The sequence below is a fragment of a genome (assembly GCF_019968955.1).
Source record: "MAG: Porospora cf. gigantea A chromosome Unknown PgA_NODE_851_length_10214_cov_356.73, whole genome shotgun sequence".
Lineage (NCBI taxonomy): Eukaryota > Apicomplexa > Conoidasida > Eugregarinorida > Porosporidae > Porospora > Porospora cf. gigantea A.
The window spans coordinates 1-10,214 of NW_027151925.1; the positions used below are offsets into that span (position 1 = coordinate 1).

The window sequence follows — 10,214 nt, forward strand, 5'->3', positions numbered from 1 at the left end:
AAGGCCAGAACATCGTCACGGCACGCAACGAGGAGGTCGCCTTCTGGAGGGAGAACGGCGTCGCGCCTGAGGCCGTGCGCGTGCCTCCTCCAGTACTGGTACAGGGTATTGCCACGGGAGCTCCTCACAATGTGTCGGCTTTAGCGACCGGGGACGGCGTCGTGGCAGCTGGCTACCGAGACGGCTCAATACGGCTGTGGTCACTGGAGGCCCCTCACGCTCTGCTGGCCACGTTCCAAGGGCACACGTCCCCGGTGTCAGTGCTGGAGTTTTCCCTGAGCGGACACCTCTTGGTGTCCGGTGGGATGGACACGACCGTCACCGTGTGGGATGTCATTGGTCAACAAGGACTGTTCAGGCTTCGAGGGCACAAAGGACCTATCACCTCACTGGCGCTGGTCTACGACACAAAGCCGTCCCGGAAACGCCAGCGAGGAACAGCGATCGACGGCTCGGTTGTCAAGTTTGTAGTCTCGGGCTCCAAGGATTCCCTCGTTAAGATATGGTCATTGACCATGCAATCGTGCGTACAGACGCTGGTCCAGCCAGGCGGCGACGTCACCTCGCTGATCGTGAGCGCGGCAATGGACCGTCTTTATGTTGCAGCATCCGATGCCCGCCTGCACCTTTTTTCGTTGACTGTTGACGACACATGTGTCGCAGAGGCCATTGGCTGTCTCCTCACGTCCTCTGGCAAGGGTCGACTCACCGACCTCATCTTCCTACCTGTTTTTGACTGTGGGGACGGCGTGCCCGGCCCGATAGAGGAGGTCACCCCAAACGGCCTCATCGTTCAGCGATCGGAGGGGGAAACCCAGTGGCTTGCTGTGGACAGCCCCATGTTCCTTCTGGGCGTCATGCGGAATGGGAGGACGCTGGAAGTGTTCAGGAAGTTGACTGCTGCCGAGGGCGCGAAGCAAGAGAAGAAGCTGCAAAGACGACAGAAGGAGAAGATCAACAAGAAACGAAAGAAGGCTACCGGCGACTTGGAAGGCGTCTTGGCTGACGATATCGTCCTGGACTTGAAGAACCTGGATAACGACCACGTCGACGTTCAGAAGGATAAGGTGTCCTTGGAGATGGTATCTCTCCGGTTTTTGCACGTGAAGGAGAAACTCTACAGCCTCATCGCCCCACTCTCTGGGCCAGCAACCGACGTGCTCGTCTCCGGGATGAATGGCTCCCTAACCCGCCTCAACCTCGACGTGGGCGCGCTCATGCACGCCGACTGGGAATCAGCCGGCAACCAGGTCTCCTCGATGTCGTGCGGCCATCAATCCCTTCCACGCGCCCTGACCACCGCACTGGACGACTCCGCAATCGCGTCCGTGGAGGATGGCTTCTTGCGGTTCTGGACGCGAGAATCTGTTAGGTGGACTCACTCCGTACCGCTGAAGAAGCACGTTCCGCTGTCCGTGGCCTACGTTTTGAAGGGCTCCCACGTCGTTTGCGGAACCAAGAGCGGATGTCTGCTGCTGGTAGACACTAGAAGCATGAATGTAGTGGAGACAGTCGATGCGCACGCCGCAGGGATACATTGCATCCGCCTGGACGCCGGCGGCACCGGATTCTACACGGCCTCTGCTGATAAATCGATGAAGCACTGGATGCTGACCTACACTGAGGTAGATGGGCTGAAGCAGCTATCGTTCGCCGAGGGCTCCACCTTCGACCTCGTTGATCAGGCTCTCACTCTGGCAGTAACCCCTAACGGCAAGTACGTATGTGCGGGCCTGCTGGACAATACGTGCTACGTTTACTACTCGGATTCTCGCAAGCTCTTCCTCACTCTGTATGGTCACAAACTCCCATGCACCTGCATCGATGTGGCCAGTGACAGCACAATTCTGGTCAGCGGAAGCGCCGACACGACGCTTAAAATATGGGGGCTTGACTTCGGAAACATTCAGCGCACGTGGCACGCCCATGACCAACCCATCACCGCGGTTCGTTTCCTCCCCGGCACGCACTACGTCGCGTCGGGCTGCCAAGGAGGAGTTGTGAAGCTGTGGGACGCTGACCGCCGGGACCTGATAACGACATTGCTGGGTCACTCGGGACCCGTTGCGGGGATCAGCTACACCGCCGACGCTGACAGGCTGTTTACGCTGGGCGCACAAGATCGAGCTATCCGAGTTTGGAAGCGTACTGATGAGCAGCTGTTTCCAGAGGACGAGCGAGCTCGAGAAATGGAAGAACAGATGGAACAGGAGGCCCTAGAGAACATGCCAGCAGCCAACCATGACGCGATGTCCTGTACAAGGGCCTCTCGCATGACCATGGCGTCAATTCGCTCCACCGAGGAGCTGTTGTCGGCGATCGACCTTGTGGACGAGGCCTGGCAAGCAGAAAAAGTGTATCAAGAAATGAAGGTCAAGTACGAGAGCATGAAGTTGCACTCCCTGTCCGCTGTACTCATGCCATCCGAAGTCCCAGTGGCCCCGAAATCTAAAGTTGAGCTGCTGGACATGACTCCACATGAGTATTTATGGAAAGCACTACAGATGCCTACGAGCCATCTCTATGAGATAGTGCTTGCGGTGCCCTACTCCTATGCCAGGAAGCTGCTTCAATTCCTCGCTTCGTACCTAGAAGCCATGCACAACTGCCAAGACGACGTCTGGATCCCAGTGGAATTGTGCTCCCGACTTGTTCTGCTGCTGGTCCAGTCCAACATGAAGATCTTGGCTCAGGCAGAGTCCGAGAAGGTGTTATTGCTGCGGATCCGAAGGGTACTCACGGATCTTGTGGCGCGTCAGGAGAGGCTGCACCTTTACAACCGCGGTGCCCTTACCCATCTGGTGAAGTCGACAGAACAAGAACGCGTGACATGGATCTAGAAATCTCGAATCACACAGATGGAGTCATACAACATCATTCCGTAGTTCTCAAGAATATCCTCTGCGACTTCTCTCTGGCGTAACGACTTCGTCTCTGCCTCTGTCAGAGACTGTACACGGAGGTACAGCTGCATAATTCGCGACGATTCGATCTCCTTCCTCTCCAGGAAATTAAGCAACCCCTGTAGCAGGTGAGTGTACACCGTTTTGTATGACTGTTCCTCATTAGCAGAGAAGATCAGCGTGCGCTTGTTGGCGGCGGACGCCAGGTTGTGAACAGCCGAGTCCGATAGGTGGTGGCGGATGAAGCCGTTCTCAGCTAACCGGAACAGCCCCTCTCTGGCTTCCTGAGGTGGGAGCAGTACCATGTCTGCCACTGTAAAGTCGTCCCAGTAGACGATTGATCCCTCAGTGGCGACGCTGGGGGATGCCATACGGTCCGCGCCTATCAGGAGCATCCATATTCTGGCCGTGTGGGACCCTAGATGGTTACGGATCACGAGAAACGCTATTCGTTGCTTCAGTAGTTGCCTGCAACGGAGCCAATCAAACAGGTAGGCAGGGGAGCTGTCCTTCAGCTCTATGTGTTTCACCACGTTGTCCGCGTGTTTGCCCATAGCGTCCACCAGCTTCAGAAGTAAAGTGTTGTCGACTGAATTCATCTTACATTTGGTTTTCGTGGCCTCCTCCTGGGCAGAAGCCCTCACTAAACGTTCGATCGTTGAGAACGCCACGGACTCACAAATCACGCTGTCTCCTCGAGGCGACAACCGGACACCAGTCATCAGAGCTGCCACCAAGTATCTCACGATGGGAGCGTCCGACCAGCGGGCAACCATGAACTCCAGCACAAGCTCCTTGCAGATTTCCAGGTTGAGCAGCGACGAATTTATCCGGTACACATCAGAGCTGCCACTCATCGTCGCCTCCATCTCCTTGAGCTTCATTTTGATGTCATCCTTGGCCGTAGATGCTGGTTTCTCCTGCTCTGAACCTAGCAGTCGGTCCAGATTATCCGACCCTGCAGGACGGCGTCTACGTTTGGGTGCCGCTTTAGACTTGGTAGGCGCCACCTTGGGAGTTTCCTTCACCAGTGCCTCATAGGAGAGGTCAGGGACCTTGACTATAAAGTTACGCATGGCCAGCTCGACAAAAGACCGACTCAACGCCTTGGCTGATGTATCTGGCGGAGTCTCGCCAAAGACCACATCAGCGTCGGGATCTTGCTGCGCTTGGCGAACGCACGTGCTCATCTGTATCCGCCCCGCTTTGATGACCTGGGAGAATACCAGACGCGCGGAGGCCCCGAGCATGGAGTTAACGAGCAACTGGAATTTGGGATACTTCAGCCGGTTAAAAATTTCGGATCGACAAAGCGCATAACGACAACGCGTCCCCGGAACGGAGGAGGGATCCTCTCCAGGACGAATCTCCGGAAGGCCTCCGTCAGGCCGAGTTGACTCCAGCTTTACACTGGCGCAGTTGTGTTGAATCAGAATTAGAAGAGAGTTTCGGAAGTGAGCAAACTCCCAGTTATAGGTCTTCGTCTCCGCCCACACTTCAAGAAACCGCAAGGTATCTCCCAGCGTGCAAGCACCGTTTCGCTGAAGTACTCTGGCGACTACGGAAGGGGCGACCCCGAAGCTGTCCCGAATGATACGTGCCTCCAGATCGGAGTCGTCCATCAATTCCTGATTTTGAGGTCAAATATCAAATCATACGCACATCTTAAATGGTGCCATCCCTGGATGTGGTCGCATTCCAGCATCCAGCAATTTCTAGCAAAATGAATGTAGACGGATCAAGTCGAATCGCGGCGTTCGTGGACCTAGATCACACGCTCATGCCTACGCAATGGATCTTCAGATCTGATTTAACAGAGGACAACTGCGCAAGGGTGACCGAACTCAGGGAATCCGGTCTAGTGGAGGTCATTTCCGACTTTTTAAGGGCTGTCACGGCCCATGAGAACGTCAAATACATCAAAATCATTACGAATGCGAGTCCTAGAGTCGTCGAGCTGTACTTACACCTCTTGCCCGACTTCAAGCAGTTGTTGGAAGAACTTGGAATCCCTATAGACTCAACGTACAGGTGGAAGGAAATCTGTGACAACCGAGACCGCGATTCGCTGTTCGCAGCCATGAAGAGCCTAGAGTTTTCGTATAGTTGGTTGGAGGCCCAACGCCTGGCCGGCGTCCAAACCATCTGCAGCATAGGCGACCAGGCTGTTGACATGGAGGCGGCCCTTGACCTGCTCCACGAGCGGAAAGCCAAATCCGCTCGGCTTGTCCGGCTACAGCCTGGTCATCGCGCAGAGGACTTGGACCTGTTTGTCAAGTATCTATCGGACTGCACAGCAGGAGTGCTGTCGGTCCTCTACGCCAGACGGATCACTGCTGACAGCATGTGTAATTACTGGATGCCTGTGCAGCCGGACGTGTGGTACTCTATCGTGGACGCCGCCAATCCGAAGTACCCTCGCTCGTGCGGCTTTGGGAGCGAGATTGACAGTGTAAATCCATGCGTGACCTAATTTCTGTTGACGTCTGCTAAATCTGTTTTTGTATGTCCCGGCGCAGAGAGACGTCCAAATGGGACGAGCCGCGCCGTCGCTCTCGCGAGAGGGAGAGTCGTCGGAAACGTTCGCCATCCAGGGAAAGGCGTCGTAGGTCGCTAAGTAAGCCGCAATCCGAGAAGAGGAGGCCCCGGGAGGAGCCTCGCAGGAAACGCCGGTCACGTAGCCGAAGTGGTTCACGGCATTCAGACGACAAGCGCACCAGTCGACGACGCAGATCCAAGGACAAGCGACGAAGGTCGTCCTCCTCGGCCAGCCGAGACCGTGATCGCAAAGAAAGAGAGCGTACGCCCGTCAAGGAGAAGGCGGTGAGTCCCGAAGCCGGCGCGGGTCGCTGGTGGGAGCAGCCCATGTTCAACTGGAGAGGCAAGAAGCCCGAGCGGACTCGAGGGGCTAAGTCCCCACCTCCGAAGCGTAGCCCTTCTCCACAGAGGAGCACGCCGTGGTGGACGGAGAAGCGAACTAGTAGGTGCAGTGGCTCTCCCTTAATCAGAAACGGCAGTCACAACCACCGAGATCCCCCAGCCAAAGGTGCAGCCCGCGGACCCTGAGACGATACTTGCTGACTACCTGGACACTCAGACGCGGCAAGCACCTACCGAGCCATTGCTCGACGAGACGCTAATTGACCTTTCGGCAGGCCTGGTCAGCGATACGATCCTTGAGGGTCTTCGTGAGTCTGTAGAGCACACCCCCACGGAAACCGCTCCGTCTCCTACACGCATGCGTTCTCCTCCTGCAGTTTCCATGGACGACCTGCCGACCTCCAACAAGCTCGGAGCTCACTTGTTAGCACTGTGAAAAAAATATGTGATACTCAAATGCGGTTAATCTGGGGGCTGGCGACGCTAGCATGTGGCGCAGGGGACGAAAGGCTGACCTTTTACCCTGTGTCCGAGGACACCACGTTGGTGCACTACGCCTACACCTCCTCCGAGCTGCCCGACGCCCTCCTCGACCTTATGGAGGCGTCCCATTTCGAAGCATTCGACGCCTCTTTAGCTAGAGGCCTTCGCGCTCAGGTGCCTCAGCTACCGATGCGTCCACGAGGGCTGTTTGTGGCGGCTACAGGCGATGGGCACTGGCCCATGCTGACCCATGGCCTGTCAGGGCTGCTCTGCGGGTCCTTCTCAACATTGGCACGACCTATGTGGGTGAGTCACCGTCAGAGTGATCATGCAGTTCACTCGCGAACTCACCGCTATCGTGGAGGTTGCTCCTGGTCACAGGGCCAACATAATCGGGCAGTACACATCCGAAAACGTCTGCACGGAGAACCTCACGCCACTGGTGAAATTGCTCCCCTGTAGCCGACTCGCGGGCTTAGCGTCACGGATCCGTCCGTATGACTTCGCAGAAAGTCAGTATCGTGTAGGCAGAGCGGCTCGATTGTTATGCAGAGCCTCGGGCTGAAAGTCTGGAAAGCTGCCGACCTGTGGACCTATCGAGTAGAGGTGGTCTACATAGCTACAAAGAGTCACGTCTTGCACAGCGATTCTGCGAGCTGCTACGGAGTTCGCAGCGAGGTCGTCGAGACGGACTCTGCGGTTTCAGCTGTCAGCCAGACTCCACGGGTCACCAAGAGGTACTTGGACGCACCCTACGTCCGCTCGCGTTCGTCGCAGGTCGTACAGGTCCAGTCGGGTGACGTTCGATTACGAGGCGTTTACTGGGACTGGGTCCCCCCGTTCTTTGTCCAGGAGTTCCATCGACTCCGAATGACCACGGGTAACGGGACTCTACACGGCTCTGCGGCCTTCGATGCCCTCAAATTCCAATACGCAATGCAGGATGACGCAGACGCCCCAATAACCTTTCAGTTTTACGTAGACCTCGAGCCCCATGAGACCCTTCAGGTTGAGTTTCCACTGGAGAAACGCTTTCTCCACGCCTCTTACTGGACGGAGGTCGCAGATTTGGGCTCGGAGATTCCACAGGGCGTGCTGTTTGACTCCGAGGGCGCGCGGCATTTCACACGGCCAGCAGTCACACGCTTGCCATCACCGGACTTCAGCTTCATTTTTAACGGCATCGCGTTGGGGTGCTTCATCATGGCTCTCTACATGACACAGGTTACACGCATACTGGTGGTGGCTCCTGATTCTGCTGGGTCGCGGTCCTCCCCCATAAGCCAACTCGCTCGGCTGGTTAAGTCTGTCATCCGTCATGTAATCATAAGGGTGAAGCACTGAACATTGAAATTCGCAAAAACCAACATGCCTCTCGACATCCAAGGTGGAAAGAAGAAGCCTGTCAAGCAGAAGAAGAAGGAGCGACTTGATGAGGATGAGACGGATGTTGAGTTCAAAAAGAAGCAGGTGGCCGACAAGAAAGCGTTGGAGGCTGCTAGGAAGGCAGCCCTTGGTAAGAAGAAGTAGCTAGACTTCACCTTTACGTTGCCGTCGAGCCCTAGGCCGCGCTGAAGTAGTCACGGACTGCACGATAGGTCGATGCTCGGAAGCTGGTGGTTCTGGCGGTTGCACATGAACTGCACTATCTTTGCGCTTAGTTTTCTTGTAATACTTCCACACTTGCCATGCGAGCAACAATATATCCGCGGCTTCTGCGACGGCCATGATAGTAATCAGCCACCAGGCGGTGAATATGCTGCCCACGTCAAGTGGGTCCTTGTGGCCTCTCTGCGCCAAAAGACGAGTTCGATCTGCACAGGACACATTCGATACGGAATATCGATCCGGGTTGCACTATTTTCGCAGATGTCACTACAGTGATGTGTCCCATTTGCACACTCGTCGACGTCAGTACAGCAGTCCTTGCAGCCGGTCTTGTAGTCCGTCATGGGAATGTCCGCTTTGGTTTCCCACATAGCATTGGCAGCTGTAAGGAATATTGTCCACCAGCGTGTCTTTGTTGACACATAACGCTGCGACACTGTCGCAAGCCCCCTTCGATACACTCGTTCCGATCGACACAGTTAAGTCGGGCTCCCAGTTTTTCCTCATTCACTTTGTCCTCCAATCCAAACTTAGACGTGAAACGAGTCACCGACATCCACACAGGTTCCAGCGTGGCGGCCTCAGGCTTTCTCCAGGTCTTCGCAACTCATCCAGATTTGCCGGCAATGTATTTGGCATCACGAATCCTTGATGACGTGAAGTAATAACACAGAAATCTCCGACATCGAGACTGAAAGCCGCAAATCGTAACCGCCTAGACTACATCGGAGTTGATTGTCGTGGGTTTCAAGGTCCCTTGCGTGTGTCTGCAGTGCGATATAATTTTTGCCGGCAATGTGTGACTCGCCATCTGTGTGCTCTAAGCGGAAGGATGAGTTTGACTTGTTGATTGGAACGATAGTGGAGGGCCTGGTTGTAGACCACAACCCATACACGGGCGGCTGTGAGCTTAGGAAGACAGAAGAGACTTGCATTTGTGCCAACGGCAACTCTAACCATCCACGAATTCCGGACAGGTGTGTAGATGTCCGTGAGTGCGCTCAGAATCCGTGCTCTGGCAATGCTTACACGGGTCAATGCATCGAACGCTGGGGGAGTTACGAGTGCGTGTGCATCCCGAGTGAGGCAGTCCACCCGCTTTCAGGAGGCGTCCCTGATTTGCGGCGTTGTGTGTGTAGGTTTGGGGGTTCCAGCCTGACGCAGCTGCTGAGAACTGTGACGATAATCCCCCTCCGTGCATCTCCCGTAAGAGGGAATGGGAACCTCGGATCGGGATCTCCTATCTGGGTAAAGTGGTGAGCCACAATCCTTACACTGGACGTTGCGGGTCGCGCCTCGCGGTCTGGTCTGAGTGCGAGTGCACTGCAGGGTACAGTCACAACACATCCCGCTGGAACCTGCTTGATTGTCGGGGTGAGAACGTGAAAACCAAGGAACGCAGACGTGAACCAATGCGGACCGAACACTTGTACGAAGAGCCACTTGCAAACTGGAGTGTGCAGAGAGATGCATGGCTCCTACGAGTGTGTTTGTTCAAGCTTCGGGGAGCACCCAGCCTCGGGGGGGTTCAATAACGGCAAGAACTGGACCGCCTGCCAACGTGAGGCCTCTCGCGGGTGGCCATGCAGCCGCATTGAAGTGCAGATCGGGAGTGTGTCAGCAGCAGAAGGATGGGTTTTCCCAGCAGACGGACCCCCTGATCGTACATAACGCCTACTCCGGAGGATGTACTGACGATCCTCTCTATGGTGCGACATGCAAATGCAACCCTGGGTTCGCCAACCGAGGCGGGGTAAACTCCACGACATGCGAGGACATCAAGGAATGCGAGGCAGGCAAGTGCCCTGATGATGGCACCTACACTGGCGAGTGTCGCGAAATGATTGGCACTCATGAGTGTGTGTGTCACGACCCCCAGGGCAAGCATCCTGACACGGGTGGTTTCAATGCCACCACCCGAGAGAACACTGAGAAGGACTGGAGCAAATGCGAGCGTGAGTCGACCGTAGTTGGAAGACGCAGCCGCGATCCAGTGTGAGACCGGCGTGTGCCCTCGACTCAAAGAGGAGTTCGCTCCCCGTGTAGAGAGGCCGGATGTGCTGCACAACGCCTATTCCGGCACCTGCGTGTTTGATCCCGTTTTCGGGGCAACTTGCGTTTGTCATCCAGGTTTTCGAAACTTAGGCGGACTCCGTTCCACAGAATGCGAAGACGTGAAAGAATGTAACGCTCCAGAAAACTGCCCCCCAACCTTGTTCTACACTGGCCAATGCAAGGAGCTCATCGGCAGCTTTGAGTGCTTGTGCAGAGACGTTGGAGCTCATCCTACGTTCGGCGGCTTCGTTCCTGAAATTGGCGGCCCAGGTGAGCTCGTCGACT

At 55.7% G+C, this 10,214-nt stretch overlaps 5 protein-coding genes across 10 annotated transcripts; 4 read left to right on the plus strand and 1 right to left on the minus strand.

Annotated features, from left to right (window-relative positions):
- On the plus strand, window positions 1-2,840 carry KVP18_003435 (uncharacterized protein; the record flags this gene model as incomplete). Of its 2 annotated transcripts, none has more annotated exons than XM_067955173.1 (1): window positions 1-2,840. In XM_067955173.1, a coding segment is annotated over one exon (2,840 nt), but the record flags the coding sequence as incomplete, so codon positions are not given. The 2 variants fall into 2 exon arrangements, with proteins under 2 accessions (XP_067806113.1, XP_067806114.1); XM_067955174.1 differs by having other exon boundaries at window positions 50-2,840.
- A 34-nt stretch (window positions 2,841-2,874) lies between these two features.
- Window positions 2,875-4,525, minus strand: KVP18_005260 (uncharacterized protein; the record flags this gene model as incomplete). The annotated part of the gene is made up of 2 exons (XM_067949661.1): window positions 2,875-2,938; window positions 2,967-4,525. The coding sequence occupies 2 exons, from the start codon at window positions 4,523-4,525 to the stop codon at window positions 2,875-2,877; spliced, it is 1,623 nt and encodes a 540-aa protein (XP_067806120.1).
- Window positions 4,526-4,572: 47 nt separating this feature from the next.
- Window positions 4,573-6,219, plus strand: KVP18_003437 (uncharacterized protein; the record flags this gene model as incomplete). Of its 2 annotated transcripts, XM_067955179.1 has the most annotated exons (3): window positions 4,573-5,327; window positions 5,636-5,883; window positions 5,912-6,219. In XM_067955179.1, the coding sequence occupies 3 exons, from the start codon at window positions 4,573-4,575 to the stop codon at window positions 6,217-6,219; spliced, it is 1,311 nt and encodes a 436-aa protein (XP_067806119.1). The 2 variants fall into 2 exon arrangements, with proteins under 2 accessions (XP_067806119.1, XP_067806118.1); XM_067955178.1 differs by lacking the exons at window positions 5,636-5,883; window positions 5,912-6,219 and having other exon boundaries at window positions 4,573-5,376.
- A 20-nt stretch (window positions 6,220-6,239) lies between these two features.
- On the plus strand, window positions 6,240-7,610 carry KVP18_003436 (uncharacterized protein; the record flags this gene model as incomplete). Of its 3 annotated transcripts, XM_067955176.1 has the most annotated exons (3): window positions 6,240-6,572; window positions 6,601-6,789; window positions 6,819-7,610. In XM_067955176.1, 3 exons carry the CDS (start codon window positions 6,240-6,242, stop codon window positions 7,608-7,610), a joined length of 1,314 nt encoding a protein of 437 aa, XP_067806116.1. The 3 variants fall into 3 exon arrangements, with proteins under 3 accessions (XP_067806116.1, XP_067806117.1, XP_067806115.1); XM_067955177.1 differs by lacking the exon at window positions 6,819-7,610 and having other exon boundaries at window positions 6,240-6,728; XM_067955175.1 differs by lacking the exons at window positions 6,240-6,572; window positions 6,601-6,789 and having other exon boundaries at window positions 6,813-7,610.
- Window positions 7,611-8,669: 1,059 nt separating this feature from the next.
- KVP18_003434 (uncharacterized protein) lies at window positions 8,670-10,199 on the plus strand (the record flags this gene model as incomplete). 2 transcript variants are annotated; one of them, XM_067955172.1, is made up of 5 exons in its annotated part: window positions 8,670-9,009; window positions 9,039-9,248; window positions 9,277-9,435; window positions 9,464-9,829; window positions 9,858-10,199. In XM_067955172.1, coding segments are annotated over 5 exons (1,417 nt in total), but the record flags the coding sequence as incomplete, so codon positions are not given. The 2 variants fall into 2 exon arrangements, with proteins under 2 accessions (XP_067806112.1, XP_067806111.1); XM_067955171.1 differs by lacking the exons at window positions 8,670-9,009; window positions 9,039-9,248 and having other exon boundaries at window positions 9,346-9,873.
- Between the last annotated feature and the right edge of the window lie 15 nt (window positions 10,200-10,214).